Source organism: Lynx canadensis, chromosome A1, assembly GCF_007474595.2.
Source record: "Lynx canadensis isolate LIC74 chromosome A1, mLynCan4.pri.v2, whole genome shotgun sequence".
NCBI lineage: Eukaryota > Metazoa > Chordata > Mammalia > Carnivora > Felidae > Lynx > Lynx canadensis.
Window position 1 is genome coordinate 19,150,251 of NC_044303.2, and position 22,187 is coordinate 19,172,437.

At 38.8% G+C, this 22,187-nt stretch overlaps 1 protein-coding gene across 1 annotated transcript; it reads left to right on the plus strand.

The window, feature by feature from the left end:
- The first annotated feature begins 210 nt into the window (after nt 1-210).
- Nucleotides 211-17,537, plus strand: CKAP2 (cytoskeleton associated protein 2). Its single transcript, XM_030309693.1, has 9 exons — nt 211-354; nt 1,298-1,379; nt 8,142-8,220; nt 8,332-9,194; nt 9,645-9,849; nt 11,326-11,496; nt 13,688-13,757; nt 15,246-15,498; nt 15,991-17,537. The coding sequence occupies exons 1-9, from the start codon at nt 285-287 to the stop codon at nt 16,244-16,246; spliced, it is 2,049 nt and encodes a 682-aa protein (XP_030165553.1). The 5' UTR covers nt 211-284; the 3' UTR covers nt 16,247-17,537.
- The last annotated feature ends 4,650 nt before the right edge of the window (nt 17,538-22,187 follow it).

The following is a 22,187-nucleotide window of genomic DNA, read 5'->3' on the forward strand; positions in this document are numbered from 1 at the left end:
TTTGCAGGCCCACCCCCCCCCCCCCCGGTCGCAAGTCAAACACGGAAACAGCTGATCAGGTTTGTCAGCCCGGGGACTCAGCTGGGCAGCTCTAACTGAACCCAGCTGAGGCAAGACCCGCCCCAGCAACCGCGGCCCAGGCTCCGCCCCCTGCGCCCATTGGTTCATTTAATTCACGCCGCGCCTCCTGCAGCGGGGCAGGCGGCGTGCTCAGTTTGCCGCTGCCTTGGCTTGAGCAGTGCGGGACTGTTAGGGCTGAGACGCGTCCTCTGCCCGCAGCAGCCATGAGCACCCCAGCAGTGCCCCGGGAGCTACAACTGCCCCCGAGCCAGAGGGCCCAGCCCGAGTTCAGAGGTGAGGGCCGCGGTGGCGGGAGCGGCGCGACCCGCAGGAGCCCGGGTTTGTCCGAGAGGGTGGGGACGCGGACGACCGTGGGGGAGGGGGTGGTTCGGACTCAGCGGCCGAGGCCTCGGGTCCCCCGGCTTCAGTCCTGACCAGTTGTGTGAGAAGCCTGGACAGATCGCTCGGCCTCTCGCAGCCGCATCCTCGGCATTTTCGAAATGGACAAACCAGAGCGGTTCCCGGTCCGTGGTGTCACTGTGCGGGCTAAGCGCCTCCCGTGCGGTCGTTACTGGCTGGGCGTGACCCACTGGCGGCGAGGATGGGCCTGCAGTGAAGACGTCCGTTTAGTGAGGGAGCGTGCGTGACACTCCAGCCGGCCCCTGCGTTCGAGACGCGGGACCGGCGGGGGCGGGGCCGCGCCCGGACCGAGAACCCACTGCGCTTGCGCAGGCCTCTCCCTCTTCCTGAGCGCGAGTATTTGGAGAGGTGGGGCTACCTCATCTGATGCTTCAAATTAAAGACAATCAATCAACTTTGTGTAAATCCAGGGTTGGCTGGGTCTTCAGAAATAATGTTAATTCTTTGTCCTCCACATGGGAAAGTAAAGGAAAAAAACTCTCACCCAACCCAGTACTGGTAAATTAGAGCTTAGAGTCTGGTGTCTCTTATCTGCTATTTAGTTTCTTAAAGCTTGGCTTTCAGTAACCGTGTATTGAAAATAATTTTCTCCAGATTTTTCACTTAAAGACAGAGGAAAAGGTGATTCTTGTGCAGTAGTTGTGGGCACCATTTACGGTAACAATTTCTTAGAAATGGGATTATTTCTGAATTGAGAAATTTTCTGTTGTATACAAGATGTGATCTCTAGTAGAACATTTTTTGAAGATCTGCATTTAGTGAATATTTGATGTTATCGTTGTAACCAATGTTGACTTGTCGCCTTTTTGTTATTTAGAACAAAGAAGACAGAAACTCAAGGAACATATGTTAAAAAGAAAAACGTTTTTTGCATACAAGGAGGAAAATCACATATCCAGGTGAGGTCAAATTTTCTGATTTCAGGTCTAAAATTAGAGCTGTCCAATAAATATGTAATGGGAGCCACAATTGTACTGTAATTTAAAATTTTTTAGTAGCCACATTTTTTAAAGGTGAATTCTAATAACATTTAATCCAATATATCCCATGTTATAATTCCAACATGTAATTCTTAATTTTTTTTTTTTTCAACGTTTATTTATTTTTGGGACAGAGAGAGACAGAGCATGAACGGGGGAGGGGCAGAGAGAGAGGGAGACACAGAATCGGAAACAGGCTCCAGGCTCTGAGCCATCAGCCCAGAGCCTGACGCGGGGCTTGAACTCACGGACCGCGAGATCGTGACCTGGCTGAAGTCGGACACTTAACCGACTGCGCCACCCAGGCGCCCCCCAACATGTAATTCTTAAAAGTTATTAAGATATTTTGCATTCCTTTTTGGTAGTGAGTTTTCAAAATCTGGTGTGTATTTTACACTTTCACAAGTCAGTTTGGACTAGCCACTTTTCAAGTGCTCAGTAGCCATACCTTCTTGGATAGCACAGCATTAGGTCATCGCTTCCCGTGTAAATTAATTCACACTCTATGATGAAACAATTTTAAAGCAAAGTGTTTGTATATATCAAAATACTGACGGTGGTTTATACAGTGCTACAAAGGTCGGTCTTTCTTAATTTAGCAAAGTTTTTACTGTGTATGTGTCAGAGAGAGAGCATTCCCCCCAAATATTTGAAGAGCATTCATTATATTCTCAGTTCTCCATAGAAATATCTTGGTGTTATTTTGTTAAAATTTTAAAAATAGTACATGGTTGTGGCTAAAACAAAAACCCGTGAAAGTATATAAAGCAGAAAATCAAAAGGTCCCCTCCAGAGAGAACTGCCAGTAACATCCTTTAGGCTCTTTCTGTGCAATCTAAGAGCATTGGCTTTAGAGTGATTAGGACTGGAATCTGTAAGTCTGCCACTACAACTTTGTAACCTCTGGAGAGTTACCTGGCCTCTTTGAGTCTGTTTACTTTATTAAAATGGGATAGTAATATGTGTTTCTTGGGGATTAATTGAGCTAGTAAATGCACTGTACTATGCCTGGTATATAGCGAGAGTGCAATAAGTGATGGCTATTATTTCATGATCTCTCAGTGGCTTTCCACACAGAGGATTGGTTCATGAGTTATTCTATTCTCCTGATTTCTCTAGTTTCTTCCAACAGTTATTGATATATTTTGTCTCTGTGAATGCTTCATACCCTTCCTCATGGTTGAGTGGTCCGATTGTGTTTATATTTAGGAGGTAGAGATGACAGGACTTGGTGATGGAAGGGTATGAGATGTGAAAGAAAGAAAGGAGTTTAAGATGACTCTGAATGTTCCAGATTAAGAGATACCATTCAATCCAATACCTGACCCTTGTACCCTATTGTGAAAGGGGAAATGTTATAAAGGACATTATTATGTCAGTTTTCAGCTAGAATATAAATAGTAGATTAAGGGGTGTATCAAGTTGAATTTATTAACTTGATAACCGTGTTACAGTTATGTAAGAGAAAAATCACCACTTGTAGGAAATGAACATTGAAGCATTTAGGGGTAAAGAGCAATCGTGTATATATATTAACTTGAAAGGTTCAGTTAGAAAACATTGTATATATTCCACACATACACATGTTCAGAAACAGTGCAAATTATAATACATATGGCATAAAAGGTTGTCACTAAACAAATCTGGGAAAACAGTATACGGATATTCTTTGAACTATTTATAATTTTGCAAGTTGATGTAAGTTTGGCATTAATTCCAAATTTTTAATAATCTTTTTAATTTTACATTAGTGTTACTTTACTTTAAATGTTTTACATTTACATGTAAATGGTTATACATTTTCTTTCACAAATTCCTCGTTTCTTCATTTAAGACAAAAAGATGATCCTAGATTTTTTATTTGAATAACTGAGTGGCTAGTGATACCATATATCGAGATGGGGAAGACTAAGGGAGGAATGGGGTAATCAGGAGGTCTGTTTTGGCCATGCTAAATCGGAGGCACCAACAAGACATCCAAGTGGAAAAGCCAAAGGGTTGCACATCTGAAGGGCTGGCTTGAGATTGGGATCAGAGATATAAACATGGGAATTGCCAGTTGGTAGGTGATATTTATTTAAAACCTTGAGGGGGAATAAGATTACTAGAGAGTAAGCAAAGAGAATATCAACTCAAGTAAGACAGAGCATGACTCTCAACTACTAACTTAAATAAGGAATCTAACTGGGTCGTGGGGTTTATAATACTCATACACAATGGGAAGAAAAGAAAATTCTGAAATTCTTCTGGCTTTACAAGAAATCTCACAAGTACTATATTTATTCCTTTCAGAAAACAGATGTCAATTTAAATATTATTACTTGAGCAACAAATTGTTAAATAGCCAATCAGAGTTGCAGCTTTTCAAAATTAAATCATTCTATTTTACAATCTCTAGTGTGGGTACTTTAAGATTCCTATGTTTAGATAATGCTTGTGAGGACAGTTGTATCATCACAAGGTAGAATAGCATTATATATATATTTTATATATATTCAGATGTATTTTCATATAACTCCATACTGGACGGGTGAATAAGGTGGATTCTCCTTATCCTGATGTGTTGTGGTTTTTTTTAGCTAGCAGTTAAAAAGGCCAGCAATTTCAAGACCAAGCGCTAGGATTCTGTTAGCACAGACAGAAAAAAAGGAGTCCCTGAGAAGTATAAAACTAAAATAAAAAGGCAAAAGAAAAGTTTAAAATTTGAATGCAGCTTTGAGCCCCAGCGAGGTCAGGAAGAAGAGAGACAGACTTGAAAGAAGCGGACCACCGAGGTAGGAGGAAAAGGAGGAGTTGGTGATCCGGCAGCAGAGTGAAGAGAGTGTTGAAAGAAAGAATGACTACCTGTCAGGTGCTGTTGAAAGGTGCAGTAAGGTGAAAGCAGAATTGATCCCTGAGTTGTAGAAAGACAGAAGGAGATGACACTAGGAGCCTCCAGGAGAGTGGTGAGGGCACATTCCCAATGGATATGGGCTGGGGAGAGAATGTAATACGACAACATGGGGACAGTGTGTTTAGATACATACTTTTGAGGAGTTTTGCTATAAAGCTGAAAGGGAATGTGGGGTTTAAGGCTTTTAAGATGAGATATAATATATAGTGTTTATATGCGGATGGGAATGATGTAGCAGAGGGGTAATTAATGATGCAGAAGAATGAATAAATAATAAGAACAAAGATCCTCAGTGCTCAAGCGAGAGAGCACAAATGGAGAGTTTGCCCATGGGTCAGCATGGTGTCAGTTTATCTGCCAAGGAAGGCAGAATATATGGGTACAGAGGCACATAGGCTGGCAGTCTTTGGTGGAGGAAAGAAGGGCTATTTCTTGTTAAGATTGCTTCTGATGTTCTCCATGAGATAACATCACAGTATACCGTAAGCCCAGAAGTAATTGGGGGTCTGATTAGTTAAGGTACCACATTGGGAGCACCTGACAGACTGACTGTGAGCATCATCTCCCACCCCGCACCGGACTACAGGCCAGTGAATAACAAGAGGAGTATTTACCATCAGGCAGTGAATGCAGGGCTTAAACTGGGGAGACATTGCTCTGTTCACTGATGCATCTTGACTCTGCCATCATTCAAAATGTGTAGTACAAATGGAGTATTACTCGACATCAAAAAGAATGAAATCTTGGCATTTGCAACTACTGGAGGGATGGATGGAACTGGAGGGTGTTATGCTAAATGAAATTAGTCAGAGAAAGACAAATACATGACTTCACTCATATGAGGAATTTAAGATACAAAACAGATGAACATAAGGGAAGGGAAGTAAAAATAATATAAAAACAGGGAGGGAGACAAAACATAAAAGACTTAAATATAGAGAACAAACAGAGGGTTGCTGGAGGGGCCTTGGGGGGGGGGATGGTCTAAATGGGTAAGGGGCATTAAGGAATCTACTCCTGAAATCATTGTTGTACCATATGCGAACTAACTTGGATGTAAATTAAATAATAAATTTTTATTTTTTTTATTTTTTTTTAAACGTTTTATTTATTTTTGAGACAGAGAGAGACAGAGCATGAATGGGGGAGGGGCAGAGAGAGAGGGAGACACAGAATCAGAAGCAGGCTCCAGGCTCTGAGCCATCAGCCCAGAGCCCGACGCGGGGCTCGAACTCACGGACCGCGAGATCGTGACCTGAGCTGAAGTCGGCTGCTTAACCGACTGAGCCACCCAGGCGCCCCAATAATAAATTTTTTAAAAATGTGTAGTACAAGCTATGTCAAAGTTCTGCCCCTTGTCCGAGCAGACTAAGCAAAAAGATGCGAGAGGCATCATAACCCAAATTATCAACTACAGGGATAACAAGCTTTGTTGATTCTAAAATGTACCCTTTTTTTACATTTTAGCATCTCTGAACTTAGAATCAATGGGATGTCTAATTGATCCTCTTTTGTCTTTTCTTTATGGAATGCAAATTGTTATAATGACTTGCTAAGAGAATCTCATGGCCTGTACTAAACAGTCTGTATCTGTTAAAAGGAGTGTAGGTTAAATTCTTGAGGAAGCATTTGTTTTAGATACATATTCTAAATGCATTGCCATCTAGAAACTGAAGTCCATATTTATAATGAATTGGGCTGTGTGTGTATGGAAAATTTTGGATTTCTTTTGGGAGGGCTATTTTTTTTCTTTCCCTTTTTCTTCTTTTTAATCAAAGTATAATTGACATATTAGTTTTAGGTATACATCATAGTGATTTGACAGTTGAATACATTAAATGCTTACCGTGGAAAGTGTAGTTACTTTCTGTCACCATAAAAAGTTACTATAATATTATTGACTATATTTCCTATACTATACTTTTCATTCCAGTGACTTATTTACTTTATACCTATTTTCCCATATATATATATATATATATATATATATATATATATATATATATACTTATTTACCCTTTGCCTATTTTCATCCATCTCCCACCACCCTCCTCTTAGGCAGTCTGTATTTGAGTCTGTTTCTATTTTTTGTTTGTTGTTTGTTTTTGTTTTGTATTTGTAGATTCCACATATAAGTGAAATCGTATGGTATTTGTCTTTCTCCAACTGCCTTATTTCACTTGGCAGAATACCCTCAAGGTCTATCCATTGTGTCACAAATGGCAAGATTTTCTTTTCTTTTCTTTTTAAATATTTATTTATTTTTGAGAGAGAGAGACAGAGAGTGGGGGGGGGGGGCAGAGAGAGAGAGAAAGAGAGGGAGACACAGAATCTGAAGCAGGCTCCAGTCCCTGAACTGTCAGCACAGAGCCCGACGTGGGGCTCAAACTCACAAACTGCGAGATTATGACCTGAGCCGAACTTGGATGCTTAACTGACGGAGCCACCCAGGTACCCCAAGATTTTCTTTTTTATGGCTGAGTAATATTCCAGTGTATATATATGCCACATCTTCCTTGTCCATTCATTTATTGATGGACACTTAGGTTGCTTCTGTATCAGGGATATTGTGAATAATGCTGCAGTAAACCCTGGGGGTGCATGTATCTTTTTGAACTAGTGTTTTCATATACTCTTCAGGTAAATACCCAGAAGTAGAATTACTGGATCATCTGGTATTTCTATTTATGAATTTTTTGAGGAAACTTCATGCTGTTTTCCATTGGCTGCACCAATTTATATTTTCATTGCACAGGGTCTCCCTTTTTTCCACATCCTTTCCAACACTTGTTATCTTTTGTCTTTTTGTTAGTAGCCATTCTGACAGGTGTGAAGTAATATCTCATTGTGGTTTTGATTTGCATTTCCCTGATGACGAGTGATGTTGAGCACCTTTTCATGGGTTTGTTGACCATCTGAATGTTTTTGGAAAAATGTCTGCTTGGGTCCTCTGTGCATTTTTAAATTGAGTTTTCTTCATGTTGAGCTGTAGGAGTTCTTTATAAATTTTGGAAATTAACCCCTGATTTATCAGATATATCCCATGTAAATAACTTCTCTCACTTAGTAGATTGCCTTTTTGTTTTGTTGATGGTTTGATACTGTGCAGAGGCTTTTAGTTTGATGAACTTTCCATTATTTTTACTTTTGTTTCCCTTGCCTGAGGGGACACAATACATCCCACAAAATATGGCTAAGGCCAGTGTCCAGGACTTTCCTACCTCTGTTTCCTTTTAGGAGCTTTATGGTTTCAGGTCTCACGTTTAGGTCTTTAATGCATTTTGAGTTCATCTTTGTGTATGGTGTAAGAAAGTGGTCTAGTTTCATTCTTTTGCATGTGGCTGTCCAGTTTTCCCAGCACCATTTATTTGAAGAGGGGCTATTTTTAATTTTTTTTTTCAATGTAAATCTGTTACTAAGTACTGAAAACTAACCAAAGGAAGTGTTGCTTAATAAAGGTTTTGAGGATTTGTTTGAGTGACTAAGAAGAATGGTTTGGAATGAGGTTATCAAATGTGTTTACCTATTCTGTATGGAGAGGGTGTTAAGACTTTTAAGAAAATATCTAAATTCTCCAGCCATCTTGTTTATACTATTAAGTCACCCTATAATAAAGAAAGAAGAGTTTTGCTTCATAAATAAATCTCAGCTCAGTTCTTGCCTTAATTTAAAATTACAAAGTCAGATGATTGTTAATATCCTCCCATTCCTCCTGCCAAAGACAAAACTCACTTGGTCTGTGGTTAAACTTTTTTTCCTTTTTTTTTTTTTTTTTTTTTTTTTTAAAGTAGTAGAGACCAGAAAGTGATGACTTCTGAGGGCCAGGTCCATGAAGAGACAAAAGTTCTGAAATTTAAAACAAAAATGGTAAGATATGGACATAGCCCTCATAAACTGTCCCTTTTCCCCCTTTCCCTTTCCTAAACTCTTAAAGAGATGAATTCTGAAATACCAATTTGTCATAAATCACTCTTCTAGGCTGGTAAAGAAAATGTCAGTAGACCTCCCAGGAGCAAAAATAATATAACAATGGAAAAAAATTGTATTCCTTTAAGGCCTTCTAATGAACTAACCAATTCAACTATAGCAATTGATACACCTAATTCTGAGGATAATAATCAAACTGGGCAGTTGGTACCAATTAAAGGTGACCCTCCAGGTCAACACATGACATTAAGCCAAGTGTTTCATCTTAAAAACAACAACAAAAAGAAACAAATAATGACGGAAAAACCAAAGCAAGATGCTAACATGTCCAAGAAGCTTGTGCTTGGATCTTACCGTGGCCAAATTGTTCAGTCTAAGATTAATTCATTTAGAAAGCCTCTACAAATCAGAGATGAGAGTTCTGCAGCAATAAAGAAACTTTCGACTACAGTCCCTAAAGCTACAGAGCCTCTGCGCACAAACAGCAGCAGTGTGACAGCGAAAAGCGATAGAGCCTCTAACGTGACGACTACCACTAAACTTGTGAGCACTACAGTTCAGAACAGACAGCTTCTGCGACCTCCTATTAGAAGTCACCGCGACAATGCTCAGGACGCTGTGAGACCAGGCATCGGTAGAAGCTCGGCCAATGTTACGATGCGGAAAGGACCTCGCGAGAAAGAGTTAGTGCAATTAAACACAGTTTCATCTAGTGCCAAAACCGGTTCTCAGGATATAGAAAGAAAGAAGACACTAACGAGAAGCGTGAAGTCTGAAATTGTAGCCAGGCCTGTTTCGTCTTCAAACACCAAACTGATAGAAAAGTCGAAAAACGTTGACCCTCGCAGACATACAATAGCAAAAGCAACTATTGATAGATCAGCTCAGCCCAAAGAAACAGCAGAAGAGAGAAAGTAAGTAAATGTAATTTTATTAGCTTAATTTTCAGCAGAGTAGCTCTTGTGGTTTGGCTTATCATCTCCTTGAATGTATTAGAATTTGTGTGCAAGTGTAGATTCTCTTCTGTCGTGTGCAAATTTAAGCAAATTTATGTTGTGGAACAGCATGACCTAAGTTCTTGTGCTTGAGTGTCTTTCATTAGGTCTGATGTAATCTAAGTTATAATGCTTAATACAATTGGGAAATATTTTATAACCTCTCCATTTAAAAATGCGTTCTTAGGGTCTTTGAGCATATAATTAACATTGATATGTTCAATATTCCTCTTTCTTTGAACTTGTGAACTTATGTATGTGCCACTAGCATGGAGCTACTTCAAGACCTGAGTTATTTTGTAACTTCTCCTCTGAGAGAATTCTATCATCAATATCACGGTAATGCTTGTATCCTGCTTCTAACTGTAGAGCTCGTCTGAGTGAGTGGAAAGCTGGCAAAAGGAAAGTCCTGAAAAGGCCTCCTAGCTCAGGAGTTACCCAGCCTGAGCCTGAAGGGCAACACGAAAACCCAGTTGGGTCCTTTTGGACTACCATGGTAGAAGAAGATGAACAAAGATTATTTACTGAAAAAGTGAACAAGACATTTTCTGAATGCCTAAACCTGATTAGTGAGGTACAGTCCTTATATTCGTATAGTAGTTTATAGTTTGTAAATTATCTTATAAATGTTATCTCACTAAATTACCTTGTCACTCTTTGACCATGTAATGTGTTAGTGGTGTTATGTAGATTTAATGTTAATTATGAGATTGTTTATCTTTAGCCTTTAATGGACTGCATTTTCATTGAGTTCATATAAATAGATCAAAGGGATAATTAGGTTTTTACTGGATTTTTTTTTTTTTACTTATAAATATTATGTTTCTGTAAGATGTTAATATAAAATGGGCTGAGGGTGGATATTCACTCTGATACTTCTGTTTTTTCCATTCCTTCAGCATGTTTTCATATTATTTTTTCCACTCATTACATATTTTACCAAAGACTAGCTACATAAATTAGTCATTATCTCACATGAAATTCAAGTTAGCTAAAATATTTCAAACAAAATTCCATTAATCTAAACCAACATCATCATGGTCTTGAACTTATTGTAGAGTTTCACTATTTGGACCAAAATCCTACAGAGTATAATAACTCTAGAATGTTTCCTTTATTTCCTGAATACTTTTTAATCTTGCTTTGGTTACCCACAGTTTCCAAGATCCACAGCAAGACTGAATCTATGAGTATGATTTCAAACCTTACTCTGGTCTTCATGAGCATCTTTAGACTTTTTGTGATTCTGAGGACCCGTGAAAATTAGACTCGGAGTTTCCCTGATTATATTCTTAATTCTGCTTAGCTGGGGTTTGTCATTGAAACTGTGGAGTTTTTCTGCCCTACTATCTGTGTATAGCCCTTAAGTACATATACTGTAACAGATTCATTTTAGCCTTAATATCAAGACCTGATAAAGACAATTTTTAAAACCAGAAGCTGTTCTCCCCCATAAACATTTCGTAGATGCAAAAATTCCAACTCAAATATTGAATGGAATCCCACAATATGTAAAAGGATAAGGATAAGGAAAAGGATCAAGACCATGTAGAGTGTTGGTCTTTTTTGACTTAATGTTTTTCTCAACTTATATTTCATTTTTTCCCTGCTTTGTATTCATGACTAATATGCTTCTTGTTAGCCATTCAGAATAAGTTTGGAGTAAGGAAGAGAACAGTGAATATTCTTATGAATAATTTTCTATCAGTTTTTTTCTCTCATTATCATGGATCTTGATTATAGATCAAGCTTACTTAATTGTTCATAGTTTTTTTTTTTTTTTTTTTTTCAACGTTTATTTACTTTGGGGACAGAGAGAGACAGAGCATGAACGGGGGAGGGGCAGAGAGAGAGGGAGACACAGAATCGGAAACAGGCTCCAGGCTCTGAGCCATCAGCCCAGAGCCCGACGCGGGGCTCGAACTCCCGGACCGCGAGATCGTGACCTGGCTGAAGTCGGACGCTTAACCGACTGCGCCACCCAGGCGCCCCAATTGTTCATAGTTTGAAGGCTAAATGAGATCACTCACTTCACTTCTTGCTATTTTAGGGATGCCCAAAAGAAGAAATATTGGTCATACTGAATGACCTGATTAAAAATATTCCGGATGCCAAAAAGCTTGTTAAATATTGGATATGCCTTGCACGTATTGAACCACTCACAAGTCCTATTGAAAACATTATCACAATCTATGAGAAAGCCATTCTGGCGGGCGCTCAGGTAAGATTAAAACTTAATAATCTTTATTATTACAGTGTAAAAGATTCAGAGTTATTTTGGAGCACATTACAACATAACTTGATAAAAGTGTGGTTATATATGTAGTAGTAATGAATGTTTAAAGGCCACAATGATTGCATATTATAAAAGCTGTTTCTTAACCTTCTAAAACTTGCTTGTGAACTAGTGATAATCGGACTTAGAAGATGAATATAAGCTGAAATGTAAATTTCGTGAAAAATGCTGTGAGAAATATTTTACTACAACATGTCATTTTACACATTTCCTAGTTAAGACATCTGGGATATTGAATTTTTAATATTAAAATGTATTTAACGAATATAAAGTAAGTAGAATTAACATCTAAATGTTAGCGGGTTCTGTGGCTTGTGAGAGAACCCTATTGCTTTAAGAGCGTTTCTTAATGTACTTATATTTTTATGCCCTGTGTTTGGTCCTGCCCACGCATAGAAAATGGCAGTCAACTAGTTTCTCTGACATGTAACCACCATAGTGATTTGATACCATACCTCTCGCTCCTTCCTGGTCTATTGCTACAAAGGCCCTGGCTCTAGAATAAGTTGTATCTCCAGTTTTTTTATTTGACTTATTTTTATTTGACTTATATTTTATGGGCAAATATTTCTAAAATGCATTTCCTTTTGACCAAGTTTCTCAACATGCATTTTTAGAGATTATTTATAAAGAGAGTTTTTAAAAAATTTTTTTCTTCAGTCTTTCTTTAAGAAAGGTCTACTCACTTTATTCTCAGCAAAGCCAACGGATACTATTTGACCTTTCACCTGAATCAAAAATCAAATATTCAGCAGATATTCTCTCAATGGCTATTATGTATAAAGCGCTTTGCTGAAGGGAAATTGTATTTGACAGAATCCCACCTGGAAGGGAGTGTTAGGTTCCTACTGCGCTGAACCAGAAGGGGCATAACTTAAAGTGGCTTAAGGCAGATTAGCTAGGATGCATAACCGGGGCCAAAGGTTCACATAGAAAGCAGTGTGTAAAGGAAAGATGTGACACTGGAGCAGAAAGTGGAAAACAAGGATTAAAATTTGCAAAAGAAAAGTGAAAGCAGGATGAGTGAGTAGTTAAGGACTATGTGCTAGAACTAAGAATATGAGCCAGAACTTCCCTTTTGTATAATGTCTTGAATATGTTGCATTAGCAGTCAGGGCAGTTCAAAGGAACATGGTAAGTACTTATATGTTCTAGAATATAATGGACACTTAGTGAACTGTTGAATTTGAATGAGTGAAATGTTAGGCTGATCAACCTTGAGCTCTTCAGAGATGCATTTAATAGCCTGTGAAAAAAATATATAACCGTGGACATAGGAGAAAAGGTGTAAATCTCATATTAAATTGACTGTATATTATTAGCTCTTTAATAGAGATTAGTGTTAGCTTGTTACTTATCCATGAATTTTGTTTATATCCAGACAAGCAGTTTTAAGAAAAATTGTGGGGAAAAGTTTTAATCTGATAATTCTACCCTTTAAATTGGGAAAGAGTTGGGGCGCCTCAGTGGCTCAGTCAGTTAAGCGTCCGACTTCAGCTCAGGTTATGATCTCGCGGTTGGTAAGTTGGAGCCCCGTGTCACGCTGTGTGCTGACAGCTCAGAGCCTGGAGCCTGTTTCAGATTCTGTGTCTCCCTCTCTCTGCACCTCCCCCACTCTCACTCTGTCTCTCTCTCTGAAAAAGAAACATTAAAAAAAATTTTTTTTTAATTTTTTTTTTTTTTAATTTTTGAAGTTTATTTTTGACAGAGACAGAGTGCGAGCATGAGCTGAGGAGGGGCAGAGAGAGAGAGACAGGGAGACACAGAATCCAAAGCAGGCTCCAGGCTCTGAGCTGTCAGCACAGAGCCCAACATGAGGCCTGAACCCACGAACTGTGAGACCATGATCTGGGCCGAAGTCAGACGCTTAACCGACTGAGCCACCAAGGCGCCCCCCCACCGAAAAAAAATTTTTTTAAATGGCAAAGAGTCATTTTTAAAAATTTGAGTGGCCAAAATAAGTATTTTGAGAAAAGAGACATGGTCTAAGAACCATTGCTTTGTTTTATTAATTGAAGTATGAAATGTAATCACTGTTTAAAATATTTTTGACTTGGACAATCTCGTTAATGTCTGAGAATATAAAACTTTTATTTCCCTCACTAAAACAATTAAGCCTATTGAAGAGATGCGACATACCATTGCAGATATTCTGACAATGAAGAGTCAAGAAAAAGTTAAATATGGTAAGTTTTTTATTTTCTTCAAGTGAATTGTGATTTTATTAAAATTCATTGAATTATTTTTCTTTTATCTTTTTAAACTTGTTAAATTTGTCAGTTGTTTCTCTCCTCTTACATCCGTTGGCATACCTCCCTCCAAGATTCAGTGGCTTTATGTAGTGTAAAGAATTTTTAATTGGGAGATCTGGTTCAAAACTCAAATTTGTCATTGAGTGTCTGTGAAAGTTACCTTACCTCTCTAGGCCTCAGTTTCCTGTGTTAAAAGTGAGGCAATTTGATTAGAGCATCTCTAAAATTTTACTTGTGAAATTCTGTCATCTGTTCTGTGCTCTAGAGAAGCTGTTCAAGAATTCTCTTTGCTAGGGATGGGAGATAGAAGTAAGAGATTCATTAGCTGTCAGGTTTATGAAATGTAAACATTTTCTAGATTCAGATGTATCATATAACTGAAACACCTCTTAGTAAAAATCTCTAATAATTTCCTACTAGTCAAATCTAGAGGTCTTCTTGGCTTGATGGATTTACCAGGACGTCTCCAGTGTTTCACATCTAGCATGTTTTATTTTGGACTCATTGTCGTCCCTCATTGCTTCCCCATACCATCATCTCTTCCTCCCAAAAAAGAAAATCCTCTGTGGTTAAAGAGGCCTACGCAAGAAATTTTGGAAGAGATGCCCCCACTATACCTGCACACTCATTCAGACACACACATGCATCCATTTGTTAAGTCCTAACTTAGAAATAACTCTTAAATCGAGCCCTTCCTCCTCACTGCCTACCTCTCTGCCACCTTGCTTAAGACAACCATAGCTTTGTCTTCTTATCATCACAGATCATTTCTTTTCATTCCTTGCCATTCTAAACCATCTGTTTTAGTGATCAAACCTTATTGTATCTCTGTCGCTCCAGTAGAGATTTATTTTTACCATACTTCTAGCATGTAAAGGTCATTACGGTCCAGCCTTTCATACCTATCTGAACTCATCACCTCTTCCCCACATTCCCACCTTGCTTCTTACCGTGTATTCTAAGCACACTGGCCCTTTAATGTTGTCTTAATAGGTCATTTTCTTTTAAGCTTCATACCAAGATTGTCTTCCTAGGTCTTGTCGAGTACTCTTTTCTCAAGCCCCAGCCTAAGTGTCACTTGAAAGCTTTCCATAGCCATCTCGCTGTCTCTCACTCAAAGGTAGTTATTCCGTTTCATGGGTTCCTATGACCCCTTATTCTTACCTCAGTTATATGGCATTTTTCTCATTTTATAATTATTTTCAACTTCTTAAAGGACAGGAATGGTTTCATTCTTATATTTGTATCTACAACCCCTGTCAATAGTTCTTAGCAGTGTTAGCTTAGGAAACGAAATGGTTAGGAGATGGCAGTTTGTTTTGTTGATTTTGAAAATCTGACCAACTATGAATAACTTTAATGCCTTCTGATTTTGCTCTTTCAATTTGGCCCAAAGCTTAATCTATAAATGTATTTCTATAGGAGAAAATATTGAGGAGGCTTGTGCAACCAAGGAATACATCCATGAAGTCAGCACTGAAGATAGAGGGGTTAATCTAGAGTCAGGAAAACCAGAAATGGAAAAGAAAACTAGAAATGTGGTATTTCAAGATGATGAAAAAGAGCAAGATGACAAAACAAACAATTCAACCAATGATGTTAAAACCCCCAGTACAGAAACCAGGGGGAGTTGCTTAATTAAATATAATGTGTCTACTACACCATACCTACATAGGTAAGCTTTCAAAATGTACTGTGCTGTGATTTGCTTTTATGTTTAGGAATAATAAATATGGTATCTAAAAATATTTCACTTTTGATTAGAACTATCATTTATTAATAGGTAAAGGTTTCAAGCAAATCAATATCATTGGGACATTTCACCCTTTAAATACTGGATTTGCTTTGCTTTTCCCTAAGTATTGCCATTTTGTGAAAGAAAACTTTGATATTTTACTTTAATGGCTGTAAGCTATTGATAATAGTAGGTTTTGGAATTGAGCAAATAGCCAATTGTACAGATATTCAAGAATCTGCTGTATATGTGCTGTGACAACAAATACAGAAAGGAGTAAGTTCCTAACTACAAGGAGCTTTGGTAACTCCTTTTCTGTAAGACAGCCAATCACACGGTTGTAACATACAAGTTATAGTAAGATAAATGGCATAAAGAACAAGTAAAACGGTTAATGTTTTTTAACTCTGGGAATAATTTTTGTCTTTTTAGTGTAAAAAAGAAGATACAGTTTGACAATACAGATTCTACATTTAAAGAGCTAAAGTTTCTAACACCAGTGAGACGTTCTCGACGTATTCAAGAGAAGACTTCTAAATTGCCAGATATGTTAAAAGACCATTATCCTTGTGTGTCTTCATTGGAACAATTAACAGAGTTGGGAGGGGAAACCGATGCTTTCGTATGCCGTCCCAATTCAGCACTATGCCCGATGTTCTCAGAGCCTGGAACAGCAGAAGAGAAATAAAGTGATGATGAGAAATGGGGTTTTTATTGTTCCTGGGGTATTTTGTTTGCTTGTTGTGGCTTTGTGTGTCTCTTAGGAGTGGGCCAAGTACCTAAGTATTCATGGCAGTAAGCTCTCTTACTGATGTTCAATACCTTATAGCAGGTATTGCCTTCTGGGCAGCAGAGAGCTAATCCTACCTTTTCGATCTTAGCAGAGGGAGTTTCTAAGATGGTAAATTTGTCAAGTAGTTTACTATATTCCTTGGCTGTAAACAGGTTTCATCATAATGTTGACTTGTTCACTTTTAATCGTCTTAAGTTAGAGATAAATTTTTAGTCATTAAATATAAGTACAGTAATGCTGCATCATCAGAAAAGGTGTTCTAGATAAAATTGATATATTTGCATAGGCTTGTTCTTGAAATGTATAATATACATGCCAGCCTTTAAACAGAATGCTGACTTTTCATCGCCTTTCCTTGATTCTATAGATCAGTCGAAAAGTCAGTAATTGTAATGTGTAGAGTGACTCCCTTCAAATGTGAAGACATGGAAGATTTAGCTTGCTTTTCCACCCAGTTGTTGTTACCCAGACTGCTGTGGTCTGTTGTGCTTTGGCTCTTCACTATCGCTTTCCATCAGTGCTAGTGAGTCTGTGGTCTCTGTTGGCTTCTTTCTTTTTTATTGTAGCTGAGGTCACCAGGAAGGGTAATTAACTGAATACCCCATGTCTAAGAGCAGATACTTTGTACTAAGAAAGAAAAGGTGTCAAACTCAGTGGGTATTTGAAACTTTGAATCTGAGTTTCTTTCTTTAGTTCCTTTTGTAACTTGACTATCTAAAATGCTACAATTTTAAATTTTATCATTTCACTTGATATAGTTGGAATTAGAGCGGGAATATATAATGTTATTTTAATGTAGGTAGAATTTCTAAAATAACTAATAGTTTCTTATAAAAACTTTCCTGTTAAGTCATGTCCCTTGAAACGTGATAGTTATATGCGATAAACAGTTTCTTCTCCCCACACATAAATATCACCAATAAAATTGTTTTGTAAGTCTCTGAACTAATTCTTAAATACATCGCCTACCAATTCTACAGCTTCAAAGATATGTTAGTTTTAAAACTGTGTGTAATATAAATGTGCTTAAGAATCACATAGTCTTATGTTCACTCATTCCGTTTGTACAATAGCACCTATCTTTGTTCTATAATAGTTTTGTGTCCTAGAGAGGATTTTTAGTCTTTTATAAACTGTGTACCTAATATTTATAAATAAATATATCTGTATTTCGATGTTTCAATGACATTTATTTCAACAATATGAAATGCAGTTTAACCACAGTGAATGAATTTAAATTTCGCTTTTGAAATACATTATAGTGAGATCTGACTTGGAGTTTTTAATATTTAAATATGTGTTTAATAGTGTATTTCTTTTTGAAAAATTATCAGTCTATCTAAAGGTTTACCTAAATTTTTACCATATTTTTTTTTCATACTTTGTATGAATGGTGCAAAATACGCCATTTTGAAATAAATTTCAGGCTGGCCTGTACTCCTAGCTTTATAATAAGCATACCATATGGTTCATTTAGCCATATAACATAGCTTCGGATACCTCAGTGATAGGGAGCTTGAGATAAGTTGTTCTATGTTTGGACAAGTTTCATAGAGTGCTTTTTCACCCTCCCTTTCCTCCCTTAACTGCAGGAAAATCTGTCTCTTTAAATAGTCCTGGTGCTAACCTTTCCAGACGTAGGTAATTGCTCCTTTTCAGGTGCTCAAGGACGGTTATCATGGCTGATCTCAGTTTGTTCCAAGATAAATATCTCCAAGCATATGATATATGGTGCATAAGCTTTAAAGTCCAATGGATCTACATTCAAAATCTCAGCTCCTACCTTCCCCTAAAAGTTATGTGATCATGGAGAAGTTACTCAGTTGAATCTCATCTTTCTAAGGGGTAAAGTGGAGATCATTCCCTTTGTCATTTTTGTGCTATGTATTATCTGGCTGTCCCCCTGGTTGATTAACCAGAATGGGTACCTGACCCAATCTGGACTGTCAGGTTCCTTTCCATAGGTATTTGGAATCAGGACTGAGAGTCAGTCTTTTCTATGTAGTTATACCTGAAATATGTAAATATGAGGCACTGAGTGACCAAATGAAGGTTGGGGAGCAAAGGTCACCAGTAAACAGAATGATTGAAGTAACTACAAAGCAGACAGAGACTCTTTTTTTTTTTTTTTTTTTAATTTTTAAAAAATTTGTTTATTTTGAGAGAGACAGGGTGTGCGCAGGGGAGGGGCAGAAAGAGGGAGACAAAGAATCCGAAGCAGGCCCCAGGTTCTGAGATGTCAGTGAAGAGCCTGATGCGGGACCCAAACTGAACCCAGGAACCGTGAGATCATGATCTGAGGGGAAGCCAGACGCTTAACCAACTGAGCCACCCAGGTGCCCCACACCACCCTTCTTAAGTGTTGCTAGTATTAGTAACCTTCCAAATTTTTTCTGTGTATTTAACATATACACAGACTTGTACACCTATAGACACATGTGTATGTGTGGATTTTGTAGGTTTTGTTTTGCTTCATAAATGGTACCATACTTCATGTATGGTTTTACAACTTGCTTTTTCTCTAATTTACTAAGTCATAAGGAATTTTTCATTGACCTAGATCAATGTAACATTAAGACTACATGGGAACTTTGTAACTCAGCTTTTGACACTTTACGGCTGCAAGCAACATCTAACACTGAAGGGTCATGGTTAAGAATCAGACTTGAGGGGCACCCGGGTGGCTCAGTTGATTAAGCGTCTGACTCTTGATTTCAGCTCCGGTCATGATCTCACAGTTCGTGAGTTTGAGCCCCACATCAGGCTCTGTGCTGACAGTGCAGAGCCTGTTTGGAATTCTCTCTCTCTTTCACTGTCTCTCTCTCTCTGTCCCTCCCTGCTTGGGTGTGTGTATGTATGCTCTCTCTCCAAATAAGAATCAGACTTGAGTCATACCATACCGCTGGGGTTCTAATTCCAGTTTTACCACTTACTAGCTATGGGACCTGAGACAAAAAACCTCTCTGTGCTCCAGAGATGATAATGTAACTTTAGGGGTGTTTTGGAGATTAAAATGAGTTGATAGCTGACACCATTATCTAGTCCTATTCTAAACACTTCACATGTATTGATTCACTTAAAACAATGCCTAGTACCTTGTGTATGTTACCTATAGCAATATTTTATTTCAATCACTACCCAGTTCAGAAGCTCCCCTGCCTGGGAGCCATAGTTTGGCAACAGCTATAGAGAAAAGGGGTCAGATCTGTTCTATTTCCTCTTCCCCATGCTCACTAGTCTCTGCTTGCTGCTTGTTACAGGTTGAATTATATCACACCAAAAAAGTTATGTTGGAGTTTTAGCCCCCAGGACTTCAGAATGTGACCTTATTTGGAAATAGGGTCATTGCAGATGTAATTAATATGAGATAAGACTGGACTAGGGTTGGCTCCTAGTCTAATATGACTGGGAAGGTGATGTGAAGACACAGGGAAGAGACAGCATTTTACAAGCCAGAGAGGCCCAGAACAGGTCCCTCTCTGAGTCCTCAGCAAGAATCCTGCTGACACCTTTATTTTGGACACATAGGCTCCAGAACTGTAACAGGATACACTTTTGTGGTTTAAGCCACTCAGTTTGTGACACTTTGTTTTTGTTAGGGCAGCCCTAGAAAACTAATACATTCATGGAACAAGATAAAAGAGTTCTTTTCATGACTATTGACACAGGGCAAGAAAGAAAAGAGTTGGGCGGTTTTATGACTTTTGCCCCAGCGCTGTCATGAATATAAAGTGGTTGAGGTCTGTGCCTGCGGCTTGAACAGCATGAGCATTAATTAGTTCATGGAAACTAGTAGCATTCTGGGCATAGACATGTATAGTAGTTTTGTTTTTGTTTCTTTAATTGAAACCAACCAATGCAGATGTTGCAAATGTTGACCATTCAGAAAGAACATTATACTCCAGAGACCCTGCTCTTATCTCTACGTTATAGAATGATAGCATATTAACGCTGCCATATTATGGTGGACACGTTCAGCACAGACAAGTACAGACAGAAGTTGTTCTAATATGTATATATTCTAATACAGTGAAACCTTTGTTTGCAAGCATAATTTGTTCCAGAAACATGTATATCACTTGTATATCAAAACGAATTTCCCATAAGAAATCATGGAAACTCAGATGGTTCGTTCCACAACCCAAAAATATTCATGTAAAAATGATAACAATACTGGGGGACCTGTGTGGCTCAGTTGGTTAACCATCTGACTTTGGCTCAGGTCATGATCTCAGCGTTCATGAGTTCAAGCCCCGCTTTGGGCTCTGTGCTGACAGCTCAGAGCCTGGAGCCTAATTCGGAGTCTGTGTCTTCCTCTCTCTCTCTGCTCCTCCCCCGCTCATGCTCTGTTTCTCTCTCAAAAAAATAAAAAAATTAAAAAAATTTTTAATGATAACAAGATTGTAATATAATACAAAATAATAAAGAAAATATAAAGAAAAATTAACTGCACCTACCTTTGAAAACTTTCATGGCTGATGTGGGGAGACAACAAGAGAGGAGGGTTATTGTGTAGGACAATTTTCAATATCACTAACAGAATCACGGCTGTCTCTTGGCTCAATGGAATCTTTTTCTTTTTGTGCAGCTTTAACAAAAAACCTATCCAATGACCTAGAATGAAGCAAAGTGTTCCTAAGCTTACTCTTGTATGGAAAAACAAAGGACTGTCCATTGGTGCTTTGAAGTGACAAAAAATACACCAGTGCCAGTTGTGGGCACCTTCCAACATTCTGAAAAATCACTGATTTCTGCCAAACACAATGGCCTGAGACCCAGCATCAGAGCATGGGAGACATCACCCACAATCCCAGAGAGAGAGAGAGAGAGAGAGAGAGAGAGAGAGAGAGAGAGAAGGAAGAATCTTTGGCTCAGTTGTGATCATGTGACTTTCAGCATCATGTACTACTCCTATTACAAGACTTAGCTCCTTTATCAAGTTAAAATTTATTAGAAATGTTTGCTCGTCTTGCAGAACACTCACAGAACAAGTTACTCGCAATCCAAGGTTTCACCGTATACCCATTTTGATTTTCACACTACTCCTATGAGGCAGGTCCTATACTCATACACAGAGAGGTTTAATGACTTGCTGTATGAGTTTTCTAGACTTGCCCTTATAACAAATCACCACACAGTGGCTTAAAACGACACAAATGCATTCTCTTCTCCAAGTCAGAAGTCTGGATTAGATCTCACTGCACTAAAAACAAAGTATAGACAGGATTGTGTTTCTTCTGGAAGTTCAAGGGGGCAGTTTGTTTCCTGGCCTTTTCCAGCTTCTTGAGTCCTCCTGCATCCCTTGGCTGATGGCCCCGACCTCCATCTTCAGATCTCTCTGACCACTACTCTGCCCGTCTTCCACTTTCCGGGGCCCTTGTGATCACACTGGGCCTGCCTGGAGAATCCAGTCATCTCCGTATTTTAGAGTTAGTTGGTTAGCAACCTTAATTCTACCTGCAATCTTAACTGCCTTTACCATGGAACCTAACATCCACAACTTCCATGGAGAAGGATATGGGCATGGGGGGTGGGGGGACTGTTTCCCTCTCCACACTTGCCCAATGTCACTCAGCTAGTAAGGGGAATGCTGGGCCCAAGAAACTGGTCTACATGAGCTGTTCGCTTAAATTGGAGGCAAACCTCACGTTGCTGGAGGATTCTTTTCCCTCAATGTTACGGGCATTGTTCTAGAGCAACGTGGATCAACAATTTTTAAAACGCGCCCTTAGTAGGCCCGGCTACTCCGATAACAGCGCCTCCCGCCCAACCCGGGGACCTTCCTTCACCGGCAACCCGAGAGACGACCTGCTGGGCCCGCCCAGCGGAAACGCGC

Excerpts from the sequence above, each read along its gene's own strand:
- CKAP2 (XM_030309693.1), top strand. The coding sequence starts at position 285 with ATGAGCACCCCAGCAGTGCCCCGGGAGCTACAACTGCCCCCGAGCCAG. Across the intron at positions 9,195-9,644 it reads GAAACAGCAGAAGAGAGAAA|AGCTCGTCTGAGTGAGTGGA; the intron begins GTAAGTAAATGT and ends TTCTAACTGTAG. Across the intron at positions 11,497-13,687 it reads CCATTCTGGCGGGCGCTCAG|CCTATTGAAGAGATGCGACA; the intron begins GTAAGATTAAAA and ends AAAACAATTAAG.